Raw genomic sequence first — 17,229 nt, forward strand, 5'->3', positions numbered from 1 at the left:
GTCCTGTTAAAAATACTGAAATCTCAGCAGACGTAAGTTCTTTATTTGATATACACCCGGGCTTTCTCATTAAGAATATTTTTTTGAAATTGTCAGTTATAGGAAGAAAATTATTCTTCCAGCAGCTTTATAATATCCTGATTATTAAATTTAAATTGTTTTAGTGGAAGGAGGCAAAACCGGAAGACCTTATGGATTCAAAACTTAGATGTGTGTTTGAATTGCCAGCAGAAAATGATAAACCAGTAAGTATGTTTATCGTTAACAATAATTGAATGTTGCAAGCTGATACTCATTTGCATACCATCTCCTGCAAAACCAAGATTTAAGTTGGCAAATTATTTTCCTACTTCTGATGTCTGATGAAAAAAATAAGCTGAAGTCAACAAATAAGGGGCCTTCATGAAATCAGCCTCTGAGAGACTGGTGGAAAGACAACTAATTGAAACAATTTTTTTTCTTGGGAAGTGCAACCTGTTGGCTGGTGAAATGTCATAAATCCTAAAGAGCTTCTCTGACTTGGCAAAGTTATAGTTTGCTGTAAAGAGTGGGTAGGTCCCCAGCAGGGAGTGATTTGCCGTTTATCATGGGGCTCGACGGACAGGTGGTAAGCTCTCGGGTTCTCTGGTTTCACAGACTACTGTCCTAGGTCTCCTGTCTGCTCTTTCCCTGAACGCCACCTCGCCACCCCCTTAACCCTCCTGCCTCTTTCGTTAAACCTGCTTTTAGATTTAGGGTTTCTCAACCTCAGCACTGTTAACACTGGGGCCGTCTCGGGCCATGTGGGATGTTGAGCAGCAACCCTGGCCTCTCCTCACCGGATAACCGGTCTTCACTCATCTTGCGTGACAACCAAAACTGTCCCCAGACGTTGCCCGGGATGCACTGGTGGGGGCAGAACCGCCTCCCGCTGGGAGGCCCCCCCCACCCCCATGCTGCGGGAGGGGGCGATGGCAAGAACTAGCTGCCCCCGAGCTATCCGCTCGTTTTTCTCTGTGAAGCCATGGGGCAGACCTCTCGTGGCCCTTGCTCATGCCCTGTTGAGAGAGCAGACTGTGTCTGAAATGCAGATTTGGACCTTCCTTCAGCCTAGTCAGAGGAGCTTAAATTGTTTCAAAAACCACCCTACAGAAAATCTCACTACCCCGGCCATTAGTCGCAGGAGTTGGGGAGTCGAGAAGCTCACATTCTGTGAGCTTGGTCCGTAGCGGTCTGCAGGCTCACCGCTGGCGTGGGCCTCTGCTACTCAGTGTTTCCTTCCTGCTCGGCCACTGACCGCCGTCCTGATCCCGCCTCTTTGAATGGGTAATGGGAGTTTTTTGTTGTCGATTTTGTCTCTACCCATTGCATATTTTGTCCCGGGAAGATCATTTTGGGAACCTGTGAGACCTGTGCTCTGTTCCTGGCTCTTTGCGGTACCAGCTCTGTAGATGGGGGCCTCGCCCTTTGCGGGGCTCCCGTCTTCTCATCTGGAAGAGGAAGGGTCAAGCCCAAGAGTACGATAGGGAGAGCCGGTCGTTTTCTGTGAGCGGCGTGGAACCCCCAGGCCAGTGATCCCCAGCACACCTGACCACCCCCGTGCCCTCCCGGGTACCGGCTCCTCCTCGCTCACTCTCCAGAGACGGTCATAACTGTCTTGGAAGCGAAGTGGGGGGATGTGCGGCTCCCCTCAATTGAAATATTGCAGACAAGGAGCTAGTTTCACCTTCAGCCCAGCTCCAAGTTCTGACTTGGTGAAATAAATCGCCCTCTGTGTAATGTCCTCCCTGGCTTCCCACCTCCCCCGTCCAGGCCCATCCTGGGGATGTTGAGGTCTTCCTGGTGACAGTAATTTGTGGCTAATAACTCCTGAGCTTGCACGATTATGATATGCTAATTTTTGCATGGCAGGAATTTGATAGTGCGGTATGCACAGCCCTTTTTCTCTTCCTTTGAAGTATTAGTCTCAGCCGGACTTCATTATTTGCTCTTATCCATAACTTCTGGGGCCCAGTCGCTCTAGATTATTAAGATACTAGATAAAGTGATCCATTTTTAAAATAAATGTGACATGTTACAGTGTGGATGAAACGCTACCACGTGTGGTGTTTGCTGAGAACTACTTTACTTTGCATAAAAAAGTCCTTTATTACATAGTTGGTGACACTTGGGCTTTCATTTATTTCTGAACAGCATGATGTAGAAATAAATAAAATTTTACCCACAACTGCATCAAAGACAGAAACACCAGCGGTGTCTAAAGCTCTGAGCTCTTCTTTGGACGACAGCGAAGTGAAGAAGGTGCTGGAGGAGTGTAAGAGGCTGCAGGGGGAGGTGCAGAGGCTCCGGGACGAGAACAAGCAGTTCAAGGTAATGGCGTCTTTTCTTTCCTTTAAGATTTTATTCTTTCAAGTAACCTCCACGCCGAGCACGGGGCTTGAACTCACAAGCCCAACAGCAAGAGTCACATGCTGTACAGACCGGGCCAGCCAGGCGCCCGCGGTGGCGTTTCATTTCCTGCTCCTCTACCGAAAACAAGGGCTATTCCGCTGTGATCTTGTGTCGGGAAGTTGACCCATCCCTGGTTTTTTGAATTGTTTTGTATTTACATATTCTTTCCCTAGAGAGAAATTTCTGTGGCTTTCATCAAGTTCTGAAAGAGCTCTGATGCGTGTCCCCCAAGTTTCTCAACTATTCAAATTCTTGTTCGCTGGTACTTGACATGTTATAATTCATTTAATCTTCTAAACCCTTCTGTGAGGTAGGGTTTTTACCATCCCCAGCTTACAGATGAAGACACTGAGGAACAGGGAGGTTAAGTGACTGGCAGGTCACACTTGCCGTGGGACCTGAACCCAGGCTTTGTGTCTCAGAGTCCACATCCGTCCTGTTCTCCTCCGCAGTGTGCAGGCTCTCGTCCTCTTGTAAGGAAACAAAGCCCCTCTTGCCCTCCCATGAGTATAAACTGAAGACAAACTCTGAGATTAAACACAAAAGAGCAGTGGTTACCTTGAATTCACAGTGTCAAACCCTGCTCCATCCCGGGTGGGTGAGAATCTTTCCTCAGTAGAGGAAATAGGTAAACACCGACCTGTACTCCTTTAACACGGGCATAATTCTGGTCTTTGAAGATTCTAGGTGGGTCTGGGCAGTAGGGTCTCCTCAGACTGGACACATGATGATGAGACTGGAGATGGGGAGTCGGTGCAGTCGACAGGTGGAGATTATAGAAGGAGAAATGCGAGTCTCCAGCTTGTGGCTGTTGACGAGGTAGCTGGCGTTGGTGTTAGAAGGTCAGGTCGCACTGGGCGGTGAAGGCAAGCGGGCTGCACTTCATTTGGCCTTGGCGGCCTGAGATGTTGTGCCGGTGACTGCCCACACTTGACTGGCTTTGAGTCTGTGGTGGTCACAGCATCTCCCGGCCTCTGCTCGCAAAACATGTTGAAGGCCCCTTTCAGCTTTAAAAGTATGTCTGTTTCTGACAAGGTCTTGAAGAGAATGTTTCCGAACATCTAGTCATAGGAACTTCTGTTGCCGCTTAACTCTGAGGCTGGTCTGGTCCCTTCTTCTCGATCATGCCACTCACCCATGCCCTAGGCTTTTGCTCTTTAACCACCAAAGCAGCAGACACACGTAATAATCCATCCCATTCAGGTGACTTCTTCTTGTATTCTGACAGTGCCGTCAATACAGGAAAATCAACAGTGCCTGGAGAATGGCATCATTTTCTTTCTTTGCAGTAATCTTAATTTGCCTCCTTCAGTAACTTCTTTTAGTATGGAGTAAATTATGAAGCTGACACTTTACTTTTTGGCTAAAAATCCAAGATATGCCTAAAGCTTCTCCTTGAGTGTATTTCTCTTCAGAAACAGAGTCCTGTGCTGTTTAAAGTGATAAATAGGTAGAAATAGCTTCTATATAAACCCAATAAAATAAATGCTGTATTTTGCTCTGCCCATTTTTTTTGGGGGAAGTTAATCGAATAACATCGGTCGTTTATCACTATGCAGCGATATTGGCCATGCCCCATGAGCAGAATATCTTTAAAATATTATCAGACTAGTCTTGACAATAGAAGATTCTTTATCCTGCCAAACACTGATTTCTTGTTTCGTGTTGTTTCATTCTTTCATTTGGCCAACACATTTCCCAAGGCCCTCCCATGTTCCCGGTGCTGTGGGCGCGAACACGAGCTGTCCCTGCCGCTGAGGAGCTCTTTGCTGACTAGGGTCACTGGGGACGCAAATACTGATGACCCAAGTAATGAGTGGCCCCACAGAGACGGCCACAAGTGCCATGGAGACTCAGCTCAACGGGCTGGCTGGCTGCCTGTTGTTTGCAGGACTGACAAGTGTGGGGACGAGTAGATGAGGTAGTTAGCCCCTGAGCCCGAGAAGGGAGGCCTTGCTGCGCGCCATGTTGAGGAGTGTGGACTTGGCCTTGGGAGCAGTAAAGGAGGAAAAGGCCCCTATTCCGTGCATTAAGTAGGCAATGTCCGAGATGCATAGATCAGCTTCGGTCACATTTTAATATTCCACTTACCATGTCTTCTGCACAGCAGTCTGCACGTAACTCACCGATACAGAGCTCTGCGTTTGAAAGCTTCTGGGCCTCCCATTTTGTAGCTTCTTGTGATCTTTATGTTTGTGCTTTGGGAAGTACCTGTCATTTGAAAACCTTTGGTTTGGTTAGGGAGGCCTGCTCAGTAGAGGAAAGGAAGACAGAGGGTTGGAGTGATGTAGGAGAGGGGCTGGGAGGCGTGGCCAGGGCGGTGTGGGTGGTCCCAGGGTGCCAAGGACCTGGCTGACCCTCTCAAGGGGAAAGCGATGGGGAGCCAGGGCGAGCCTGTTCAGATGCCTGGTGTAAAAAGGTGCCTGGCCGTGTCGTGTGGGTGGGTGGCAGGGAAGAGGGGCTTCTGGTAATGTTTTCTCAGTGGCCTCACGCCAGTGCCTTCTCCGTGGGATTCACTTCTCCCTTTGAAAACTGAGGAGGCCGGCCCACACCATGAGGTTCAGGTCTGCTTACAAGCGCACCCTGCGAAGCTGGACGCTTGACTGCTGCTCCTGGTCTGTTGGGTTGTCTTTGAAATGTGCATTTGCTCCCGTAGGAAGAAGATGGACTTCGGATGCGGAAGACCGTGCAGAGCAACAGCCCCGTTCCTGCGTTCGCTGCGGCTGGGAAGGAGGAGGGCCCCAGTGCCCGGCTCCTGGCGCTCGTGGTGTTGTTCTTCATCGTTGGCGTCATCATAGGGAAGATCGCCTTGTAGAGGCGGCCGGCGGAGGGTGGCTTTACTGGATTGATGGCCCGCCATACCGTGGGCTTTGAATTGATCATAACCATGTGTAAAAAGAAGTTAATGTGTGATGACATCTCACAGGTCTTGCCTTTAAATTACCCCCTCCCTGCGCGTGCGCACGCGTGCACATACACACACACACACAATTATAATGTAACAATCTTTTAGAAAGTGAAAAATGTATAGTAAATGATGGGGGAAAGACTGGTCTTTATTAATGACGAGGGAAACCGTGATTAAATCGTAATGGCATGTCGTAAGTGTCACTTTAAACATTTGTAGCCTTGGTACCTGTGGCTGGGTTGATTACCTCTCTCAGAACAAGACACTCTTCCTGCCTGTTGGTGCTGGCCCTTGGGGAGCGGGAGCCCAGTGCGGTGGGAGGGCCGTCCCCTCCACGTAGCAACCCCCGCCCCTGCTCACTCACCCCTGGGCTGGGCTGCTGCTCCATGTCCTGCTCTGCTCTGCCCCTGGCCGTGGTTCCCTGGGACTGATGAACGGGGTCAGAAGCCAATGGCGTTGTGCTGTGGCAGCGTTGGATATGCCCGTCGGGAGTGGGAGGCGGATGCTGACCGACTAGCCCAACACTTTGGAAATCAAAGTCAATGCTTTGTTCTCTTAAAGGGACCAAGCTAAATTACTGTGGGTTCATGTAGCGAGATTCACTTGTTATTCAGAGATGTTTAATGCATATTTAACTTATTTCATGTATCTCATCTCATGTTTCCTTATTGCCACAAGATTATAATTACTGCTGTGGGCTACACATCACCTGTGCCCCTTGGTGCCGGTGGGAGCTGCTGGCATTGCGGCTGGAGAGCTGTGGGCTCCTCTCGGGAGGTTCTCCGGGCCCTGCGTACATGTGGAGGGGTGGTTTGTCTGACTGTGGGAGAAGAGCTGCCAGGAAGGTTTGTCTGTGTGAATAGAGGACAGCCGTCCGAGAGGGGAGGTTCTTAGTGGCAGCAGTCAGCTCTGTTCCCCTTCGAGTGGAGAAGACTGGCCGGGCTTCTGTGTTGTTCCTCATTGCCCCTCCGCTTCCTGTGCTCCCTCCAGCACACGTGCCCCTCGTCTGGTACTGACCTCTCCCGTGTGGCCCTCGCTAGGAGTGGGGCGGCAGGGGCGGCCGCAGACAGGGAACCAGTGGGGTGGGGGCGGGGAGAGGGGTGAGAGTCTCTTCAGGTAATCGTCAAGTAGTGATTGAGAGTTTGACTGTAAATTAATTTTATGCCATAAAAGACCAATCCAATTCTGTTTGACTATGTAGCATCTTAAAAAGGAAAAAAAAAAAATAAAGCCCCAGAACTAAGAGTTCTTTTGTCATTTTGTCACACTTGCTATGGGGGGGATTATTATTCTTATGATCTTTGTTATTGTTTTGTCACTGAAAGGTTGGTTCTAAAATGAGCCCTATCAGTGAGCAATCTGTATGTTTAATGATGGAATATATATAATCGTGTGTGTGTGTGTGTGTGTGTGTGTGTGTGTGGTTGGCTTCAACGGAGAGCATAAAAATAAAACTGCTGAAAATCTTAAGCAGCTGGTCACCCTTGCCCTTCCATTGCTTTGCCCCTGGGTAGAAAGAACTCTCTTCTCTGGGTCAAGAAACCGAGCAGAAGAGACGAGGGACAAGTGTGCTGAGCGTGGCTGCGGGGAGCAGGTGGGTTTGAAAAGACAGAGCCATCAAAAGGAAGACAGTTCTTAGAAGTCGTCCGCTTGACTCATTCCTCCTGAGCTTGGCTGGGGCGGGAGGGCCTTGGTTCTGGCCCTGAGGATCTGGTCAGGGACCTAGAGCCTGGGAGCTGGGCATCTGCGTCCAAGTAAGTAGCTTCTGTCTTCGTGTGCGGTTCCTGGGTCCCGAGTGCTCGCGGTTCCGGGACGTGGAGCGGACCTAGTTCGCAGCCACACACCTGGTGCTCGGACGGCGTTGAGTGCGTGCATGGGGTGGGCGGCCCAGTAGAAGTTAGGCTCCGGTATTCTCTTGTCCTCGTGGATCCAGGGACTTACGGAACGGGGTGGAAAGATGGTGCCTTCTGGCATTGATTTTCTGTGAGTGGACTGCGGTCTTCCCAGGTGTGGGAGCTGCAGCGAACCGGTCCTGGTAGCTTCCAGCCTCTCACAGCCTCGAAAGGACCAGGGTTGGGTAGGTCTCGGACTGTTCCTCGGAGTGCGGCACGGTCCCGTTTCTCTGGAGCAGGACTCCCCAGGCATTTTCTCAAGGGGTGTGGCTGTGTGTTCCCATAAAACCCGATGCGCAGGAACAGCTGGTGGCATTTGGCGCAGGACGCCCGAGCTTGCCTGCGCTTGCACTGGGGCGACCGAGTTCTTAAAGACGGCGCCTCGGATATCTGTTCTGTTCTCGAACCTGGCAAGGTACTTTGTGTTTTGTGTATATGCAGGAGACGGCATTCAGCTTCTCAGAAGATGTGGACCTTTTGTTTGTAGCTGAAAATGAGAATTTAAAACCCACCGTTGCCTTCTTTCTCACTAATCATCCTGTAAGATCTCTCGCTCCTTTAGAGGTTGAGATTCAGCGAACGCAGGTTAGTTTACAGGGCTTTTTGACTGAGCAGAAGAAGGGAGCTCCCCAGGGAGAGAAGGAAGGCAGTGCCGGGAAGATTGGATATTATGTAAATCATCCAGGCAGTAAAGAGCGAGCCGGGAGAGGGAGCGTGCGGCACAGCACGGCTAAGGGTCAGGGACCGTTTGAAGAGCCACAAACACTCAAAATCTCAAACGTGGGCAGGGATGCACCTTTTGAGTGTCTTTCTTGGAATGACAGGAAAGGAAGCATGAGAGTCAGGCAGAGAGGTAGATGCACGGTCCCTCCCATGGCCTGGCCTGGCCGAGGAGGAAACGAGTCAAAGAATCAGAACAAACTGGCCCAGCCTGAGCAGGGCTGACTAAGTGAGCCCTCCCGCCTCCTGCCTGCCGCTCGGGCACCCCTTGACAGCAGCTCGGAGAGCGGTGCCTTTGTTTCAGAAATCTGCCACCGAGCCCACAAATACATAAGGAGGCGTAAGCAATAACAGGGTCCTGTAAATTTTTATGGATTGAATTTTTTAATTGATAATTTAAGCTCCCTCCGCACAATACAGAATGCTTCTTAAAGTACAAATTCTTATTAAAATACAAAGTACTTCTTAAAATACAAACTACTTCTTAAAGGCAGCAGGATGTATTATTTGTAGGTATGAGGACCCGGCTTTATTATTTTTTATCCTTCTAGTTTGCATGTTTTCCTTCTCTCGTCTTCTAAATTGCCTGCACCAGCAGTAATAAATACTGATAAAATCAAAATTGATTTTTAGCAGTGGACAGTTTATGCCTAGAGAGACGGCTTATACCTACATAACACAGAAGTGGGAAAAATGAGGAACCGCCAGTGATCCGTGAAAACCTAAACGCTTTCGAACAAATCCCAGGAACAGAACTGCTATCCACTGATATCAGTGCCGTCTTGCAGGCTCTGCTGGGTCAGATACAACTGAATGCAGTGATAGCTCAGAGCTAAATAGCCTTTCAAATTAATTTGAAAACAAACTGTGTGTGTGTGTGTGTGTGTGTGTAGCATATGTATCATATGTAAGTAGCTTAACATTTTTCAAATGGTGCCTCTATTTTTTGCACACACAAATCTTTATATTTGCAAACTCAGAAATCCATGCCAAAACACAATACCGTTTGTCATTTTCAGTCCCTCCTCTAAACTGGACCATTCACAAGTTTCTGGTTACGGTTTGTGGAATTCTTGGTTTGAAAGGCAAAAACAGGGAGTGAGATGGGGCCCAGGCGTCCCTGTCCCCTTGAGCGTGGATCTGCCAGTCCCCCCCGCCCTGGGAGCCTGCCTCAGGTGACGAGGCCGCTGCGCCCTCTGCTGGCGGTGGCCGCTCCCTGAGGGCATCTCGCGGGCTCGGGGGTCCAGGGCGGCCTCCCCTGTCCCTGTCCGCGATCCGTCTGGCTAGAGGAGGAGCAGAACGAGGTCCAGCTCCGGAGTTACGAAGTGACCACCGCGAGGTGTCCGCCTGCAGTTAAGCGCGGGCTCCCCTGCCCTTGGTGCGAGCACTGGTGGGAGGTCGCCGGGACGGGACCTGTCCTGAGAAAGTCCCCTGACGCACAGACGGGGGGTGGCTCCGGTTCCCACGCACAGATCTGCTAGGGCCTGTGGTCACCACAGGTGCCACACGTCGAGAGGGGCCCCTCGGGGTGTCCGTGGCCCGACTGGCTTTGTGGACGGCTCGTTTCCTTTTTTAACCTTCCTCCGGTGGAACTGCGTTGATAGGAACCTCTCGGGGAAAGTAGCTGCTGTTCCAGTGCTGCCTCGGCCTTGTGCAGAGCCCTTCCAGAACGTTCCAGAACGTTTGCTCAAACAGCTGCGATGGGAGGGCGGGGCTGCAGGATGAGGGCTTTGTTTCGAAAGGGAGGAAATGAAGTCTCCAAGAGGCTACACTGAGCAACTTCTCAGAGCCTCTCATTAGGAACGAATTGGGTCTCAGGGAGCCCACGGGGAGGCCGGCATGGCCACGGCGGGGTCTGGCCCGTGGTCCCACACAGACGGGCCGTGCGGAGGCTCTGCTGAGTGAGCTCGCGGGCTCGGGCGCTCCCACCGCTTGTGCCCTCACGTGTCTGTCTTCCTACCTCACGCAGTTGCCCTGAAGATCCAGTGGACAGAAGCCGGACACTGAGATGCTTTTTTTTTCTTTTTGAAACCAAACACGCTCAGACAGGGAGGGACAGGTCTGCTTTCCATTTTCTCGTTGCCTGAAGAGCTCTGCCTGATGCTCGTGGGGGGTGAATTGGGGGGAAGGAGATGCCCAGTCCGTCTCGGCGAGCGGGGCACGAGGCTGCTCTCTGCGGGGCTTGGCATAGCTCGTAAATTCAGTGTGAAGCGAGGGCAGTCCATTGAGGTTGGCGTCACAGCAGTGGCCTGCGGGGTTTCAGAACAGCCAAGCTTCTGGGTGCGGACCTCTCCCCGAGTTAGCGCTGCCTTTCTCTGGGAGAGCCTGGGAGGAAGCAAGTCCCAGGGCCCAGAGGCGGGCTCGGGAGGCCGTGAAAAATGGGCCTCCAGCAAGACTTCCAACCCTCTCACTCCAGTAGCTGAGTCCCGTCTGCCACACGCACAGTCCACAGGCTCAACCTCCCTAGAATGTCAGTTTGGGTGCACGAGAGCCCCCCCCCCCCCGCACCGACCCCTGCAGCGGGATCCAGACCTCCCTCTGCGGGGTGTTAGTGACGTCATCTAGGCCACCGAGAAGTTTTCGTCTTACTACTTTTCATTACAGGGGTATTTTGGAAAATGTAGAAGACATGAACACACACGAATGGTTGTGTATAATAGTTGCAAGTGAAACCCGCAGAGGTAGATGAGAGGTTGTCTTGGGTAAGATAATTACTTGAGATTTTTTTCCTAATGGAATTAATTCATTAGAAAATATCTGCATTGACTCGGTAGAAGAGGAGGAAAAGCTAGCAACAAGAGCATAGCTGTTACCCGACTTGCCGTGGATATTCACAGTTGCGATACTTTGGAATGTTGCCACAATATGGATTGCTTTGATTAAAAGATGCCAGTTGCATAAAACAGGACCATGGGGTAATAGTTTTCTGCCGCTAGATAAATGCTAATGTTCATTTTTAAACCAGGAAACACTGATCCTGTGACAACGCCCTATTAGAATTACTTCATTAGACCACAGGGTTGATGTCTATTTAATCATTCGGCTAACGGACGTGGGTGCGGGACCACCGTGTGCCCACTGCGTCCCGCTGGGCCCCGGAGTGTCCATGTCCCTCCTGCCCAGCGCCGCAGCCGGCCCCAGTGGATCCCATCTACTTCTTGTTTCCCTTCAGTCCATGCCAAATAGGGTAGACAGATCTGATGATCTGTCAGATCAGTTTCCTTAAGGCTTAGTGCTCGCAAGGATGCATAGCTTTTTGTGACTTAAAACACTAATAAACTAGCATGCTTGCTTCTCATGTCAACTCAGTGGCTTTCCGTGTGATACGAAGAGGTCTGGTTGTTTCTGTGAACTGGACACCTGCATTACCGTCTTTCTTTTGTACTTACGAAGTCAACTACATTCAGCTGTGACCTTCCACTGCGGCATTCTTTTAAAACGAGGCTTTTCCCTTGACTCTTGTAGTTGGATTCAGAGGTCAGAATTTATTGTCTGTAATCCCGAGACCATGAGTGCAAGAACCGCTTGCCTTCAACGTTCCTGTGTTTAGCAAACATTTTATCGGTTTACCTTCGGTATGTTAGATACTGGAGGAGACGCTGAGGAATTAATCAACAGGAGTGATCTGTTTTTGTGCGTTTCATTCGTAAGCACCCTCAGTAAAGTGCTCCAAGCTTACGTGTAGAGAGCCGACTGCAAAGTACATTGGGTTCTCATGTCTGCTGCTTACTTTTTAAAGAATTTATAAACTGCTGCCGTTGGGAACTTCTCTAAGAAACTTAGAATGATCTATTTAAATGACCCCTTTACCACCTCTCTCCTTTGTGAGAAAAGAAGTCATTTCAGTGGCGCACGCTGTCCCCTCTGCTTTACAGCTTTCTTCCTGTGTCGGGGAAAAAAAAAAAATCTCTGCAGTTTATAGTGTGTGTTTTCATTCTGACTTCAATGTACATTAACATTTTGGGGGATCGCGTCTTTTAAGAGCTGTCTTACAATGCTATTGTTTCCATAATTTTTCTTTTCTGTATTTTGAGTTGTATTTCCTGTTTTGACTGAGAATTCATTTAAAAAGTTGGTGCAGGAAAGGACTCTACCATCATCCATTCTGGTTATCTGATACGTAATAAATTCATGGTTTTATGGCTGACTTTCCATTTCCCAGAGGGAAGGAGATGTATTTCTGCAGTGTCCAGATCGAAAGAGCTGTTCAGAGCGTGTTCTCACATGTTCTGCCGTGTCGGCCTGATGAAGCCCGCCCTGCGAAGGCGTAAACTTTTGTACTAGCTGTCTCCGCATTCTGGTCAATAAATTCTGTGCTCTGAATATGTTTAAAGGATGCTTCGGTGTAAAATTATTTCGAAGAGATGGCTTAAGAGCATTTGGATATGCTTTAGAGAAAACACCAGAGCCCATCGCCTTGCTCTGCCACTGAGTCTTAGGAACATAAAATCGGTTTAAAATGAAAAATCTTAGATATCTCGTGTGACGGAAACAGACCGAAGGGAACTTCCTCATTTTACTGATGAGGAAACTTTTGCCCAGTGTGGGAGCCAGGCACGTATTCTCGTCCTTCCTGCCTGTTGGGGGTGGGTGGGGAGGATTCGTCATGGACTGACAGAGCCCTGGCTGGTGGATGTTGCTAGCAAGTCTGCAAGGTGGGGCAGCCTCTGGCTTTAAGCGGTGGTGGGCAGCTCTCCATCATATGGTGTTATCCGGGTGAAGCGTGAGTGACAACATTTCCATTTCTTTTGAAGAAGCGACACGCAAACGTTAAGACTTAACACCGGTCCAAGAGACAGCATGAAGATCCACCGGCTCCCCTGCCCCTGCCACCAACCAGCCCACACACCCACTGCTCTTCTCCAGAAACTCCTGAATGTCCCATTTCCCGTTTGCCTCTTTCCGGAGATCCTCTCCGCACATGTGTCTGAGCACACACCAGCCCGTGTCCCCTTCCTTACACACAGAGGGCAGCACACGGAGACTGCCCTGTCATGACTGTTTTTTGACTTTGTCACATGTTGGAGATCATTTCCTGTCCACACACATTTTCTTGATGGCTCTGTCGTTTTTCTCTGTGATGTGCCCATAATTGACTGAACCAGTCCTCCACAGAGGTGCACGTCTCCTGTTGCTAGTCTTGGCTGCTACAAACACAGCTACAGCGGGACCCCTGCCCACGAGCGGGAATAATGGGGCACAGTTCCTTGGGGTGCCTGCATTTAAAATTTGATCCCGTGACTTCCCCACCGGGTTTCGTGGAGGACATGCCAGCTTCTGTTCCAGCACCGTCTGCCCGTCCCCCGCCCACTGCTAGCACGTTGCCATGTCAGATTTTTGCCTTTCTTTGCTCATCAGGAAAGGGCACACGGTTTCTTGGCTTCAGTCCCCATTTCTTTGCATGAGGTTGAGCCGCTTGTTCGTGTAAAGGTGGTTTGACCACACACGTGATGATCAGGAATGAAGGACGTTCAAAGGAAGGGGAGTCTTAACCACGGAAAGGGCCAGGGCTGAAACAGCAGAAATGCAATTGTAAAGGGGTACATTTACGAATGTGGAAATAGGAATGTACAGTATTTTGGTCCTGGGAAGAGCACTTGCCGCAGAGGATATAGAAATGGATTGGGCGGGGGGCGGGGGTGATAACACTTTATTGCCAACTGATCAGGCTCTCGTTCCTGACCTCTGCTAGCGACGTCCTGATGGCGTTAGTCTAATGAGCCTGTCGTCTTGCTGCCCAGGGGTCCTTATCACAGAGGCCATAAGTGAGGCACATTTCAGTGTTCCAGACCCCAGGGGGTTCTGGAAGAGGGACTAGAGATGGTGGTCATTCTTAAAGCTGTGAAATAGAGGTGTTTTCTGCTCAGCAGTCACAGGAGCTGTTCTGGCATTATCTGTCGTGAGCATCTCGTTATTAGCGCATCAGGAAGACAGACACTGTCTGGGAAGTTGCCAGGGTCCTGTGATTGGGGGGAGATGTGCCCTGCCAGAAACAGATCCCCCCGCCACCGAATCTGCACTGAGAGTGGAGGCTTTCCCTTGTCCAAGTAGAACTTCTCTTTGTTTTCTTAGCAATGCTTGACCACTAAAAGAAAAAAAAGAGTAAAAATGTCGAGAAACACATAAGTGCTACAGACTTTTCGAAGAACGGACCTTTATGCTACTTCAAAAACATTACGAGAATGTGTACGGCAGGCAGGAGGCTTTTGAAAGTCAAGCCAAGACCCATTGTTCTATCTTGACCCCAGCCTTGCAGTCGCAGTGCCCGACCTCAGTGCAGCTCCAAAGCACAGGAAGTGTTTCCCGTTCGTAATGGTAAAACCACCCAAGGGTATCTCTCCACTCGCTGAGAGCTCACGGCTGGTGCTTTGGGCATTTTCTCCCTTGTTTCCTTCAGTCTCAGACTCTGAGGATGAGTCTGATTTGTACAAACTCAGCTGCTCCCTCTCCCCCACCCTGGGATGCCTGCTCCACCAGCCCTGTCCCCCAAAGCATTTTGATGCCTCTCTTGCCATAGTCTGTCCATACTGGATTGAAAGCAATTTGAAGGGAAGTTCTAGGTTTTGTTGTTGGATTTGGTTTTGCATTTTTTAAAAAGTTTTTTATTGAAAGTCCAGCTAGCCAACATGCAGTGTTACGTTAGCGTCTGCTGTTAATACGGAGACTCAGCACTCCCATTCATCGCCCGGCACTCATCACAAGTGTGCGTCTTCATCCCCATGCCCCCCGCCTCCTGCCCCTTGAGAACCGCCTTTGTGTTCTCTGTAGTTAAGAATCTGTTTCTTGGTTTTTCCTCTCTCTTTTTTACCCCTGTTGTTCATTGTTTCTTAAGTTCCACATATGAGTGACATGATATGGTATTCGTCTTCCCCTGAAATACGTTGTCGAGCACAATATTCTCTAGCTCCATCTTTGTCACTGCAAGTGGCAAGATTTCACACTTTTTTGTGGCTGAGTAACGTTCCCGCATATGCATACACCACATTTTCTTTATCCGCTCCTCTGTTGGTGAACGCTTGGGCTACATTCACAATTTGACTATTGTAAGTAGTGCTGCTGTAGGCATCGGGGTGCACGTGTCCCTCTGGATTCGTGTTTTGGTGTTCTTTGGGTAAAAACCGAGTATTGCAGTTGCTGGGTCCTAGGGAAGCTCTATTTAACTTCCTGAGGCACCTCCGTGCTGTTTTCCACAGTCGCTGCACCAGTGTGCATTCCCACCCACCGTGCATGAGGGTTCCTTTTTCTCCACGTCCTCGCCAACACGTCTTTTTTCTTGGGTATTGTTGAGTTTAGCTGTTCTGACAGGTGTGAGGTGGCATCTCGTTGTGGTTTTGACTTGCGTTTTCCTGGTGTTGAGTGATGCAGAGCCATCTTTTCATGTGTGATGTGTTTTGCAGCATTTTTCATTTTACCTTCTACCAAAGCATTTCATGTGCGTCGTATAAAATGCCAGATAGTTCTAACAGGCTCATAGTGAAAACCAGCAGACCCTCCTGGCCCTGTGCTTCCATTTCTGGGAGGAAGCATTTTAGCACTTTCTGTCTTCTCGTATTAACATCTATATTTCTCAGTTGTGTGCTTATATTACCTTTTCTTTCACTTCTAGATCTTATCTGTTGATTTCCTTCTAAGGAAGGTAAGGAAGTGGCTCCAGCAACCTTTCTCTCCACCCTTGTCTGAAACACAGTCTCCTTCCCCTCCCCCTCAGAGTGTTATGTCATGATTTTTGGCTATGTCAGTATCCTTTTGCTTGATGGAGACTTAAATATTGTTCACAGCAAGGTATTGTCTGTTCTGTGATTTTATTTCCTTTTTATACTTAATCCTGCACCTCTCCACTGCTTACTTTCTTACATATCTTTCATTAATTCAGCCCCAGACTCTGACAGACGTGTAAGAGCATTTACACATTTGGTATACTATGATTCTTATGTATTTTCTCAGGAAGGTCCCTCCTAGAGAGCACCCTGTTCTCTTGTTACTCTGTGGACTGACTGGCCTCCAGAGCTGCTGCCTGACTTTTATCCCAGGAAGGCCCTTTCTTCACCATCATCTGGGGAATTCCCTGTGTTCTCTTCTGGGTGGATCTCCTGTTTCCTGGATCTCTAGCGTCTTCATTCTTGTTTTACCTCCTGGTTGCGGTGGAATACATCCTCAGGCTGGTTTCTGAGAAAGGAGCATGTGGGTGATAACTTTTCTGAGAAGGTTACATATCTGAACATGTTCCATTCAGCCCTTTCACTAAACTGATAGTTGTACTGGGTATAAAAATCATGTTCAGGATCCCAAAAATGTTTGCTGATTGCCAGCTTCCAGTGTTGGCCTTAAGAAGGTTAATGCCATTAACTCCTGATCCTTTTTTTTAAAATTTCTAGAGAAATTCAGCTTTAATTTCCAACTTTCTCTTGCTTTGTCTGTCATCATATTCATAATTTTCAAGAATTCTTTCCTTTCTAAATACTAGTATTTGTTTTTTAACAACCTGCTTTTGCTAGATAGTTTATATTCTTTTCACTAAGGATGTTCTAGTTCCTTTTTTTTTTTTTGTTCTTTTTCTGTAAATAGGAGGGACTGAAAAATGTTGATGGTCTTTAAAAGGTTAGCATTGTTTTCACCCAGGGTGGTATAGGTCTTTTTGTTGTTCTGTCCTCTGCATTATCTGCTTCTTACTGGTTACTTTGAGTGTTCTTTAAGTTCATTTATTTATTTTTCAGTAATCTCTACACCCAGTATGGGGCTCTTACTAGTCTCTTTGGGTTGGGTTTTCGTCTCTAGCATTTTGGAGGCTTTCCTTAAATGCCTGGTAACCCTTTTATGTCCTTTAATGTATTTATGAGTGAGGCCCTGAAGAGCTATGTTTGTGTAGGTGGGATTTGCTGGGTTTTGGGTCTCTGTGCAAGCGAAGGGCCTGGGGACCACTCAGGCGCCTCCTTGGGGGAACTTCCAGCTGTCAGTATCTGCAGTTAGTTCAGTATGGGCTCGTTTCTTGGGAATCTTCCTGTCTCCTGCCTGGCAACAGAAGACTGGCCGCTATGTCTCAAGGAGAAGGAGGCTGTGCAACCCAGCCATTTAATGGGTAGAATTTTCTTTGATATCTCTATTTTTAGTGTGACACCTTGCTCTGGATGGTCTCCCAAGTCCAGACATCTGTTTGACCTTCTGGTTTCATACAGGGGTTGGGAAGAGGATCTGGGGATAAAACTCCTTTGTAGACTTTTGCATAGTCCTGTTTTCAGCCCCAGTGCTCTCCTACCCTCAGACTTCCTTGGACCACTGCTT

General features: G+C 48.9%; 1 protein-coding gene across 3 annotated transcripts in view; it reads left to right on the forward strand.

Moving 5' to 3' along the window:
• VAPB (VAMP associated protein B and C) overlaps positions 1 to 12,283 on the forward strand; it is a 57,090-nt gene extending 44,807 nt beyond the window's left edge. For 2 of the 3 annotated variants that reach the window (XM_004759927.3, XM_045070726.1), the window contains exons 4-6: positions 165 to 245; positions 2,173 to 2,349; positions 5,087 to 12,283. In XM_004759927.3, coding sequence (XP_004759984.1) covers positions 165 to 245; positions 2,173 to 2,349; positions 5,087 to 5,245 — 417 coding nt within the window. In that variant the 3' untranslated portion in view covers positions 5,246 to 12,283. The remainder of the gene's footprint in view (positions 1 to 164; positions 246 to 2,172; positions 2,350 to 5,086) is intronic. The other variant, XM_013060153.2, reaches the window with a different exon arrangement.
• The last annotated feature ends 4,946 nt before the right edge of the window (positions 12,284 to 17,229 follow it).

The sequence above is a fragment of the Mustela putorius genome, unplaced genomic scaffold, assembly GCF_011764305.1.
Source record: "Mustela putorius furo isolate JIRA1106 unplaced genomic scaffold, ASM1176430v1.1 tig00003972_pilon_pilon_pilon, whole genome shotgun sequence".
NCBI classification, from domain to species: domain Eukaryota; kingdom Metazoa; phylum Chordata; class Mammalia; order Carnivora; family Mustelidae; genus Mustela; species Mustela putorius.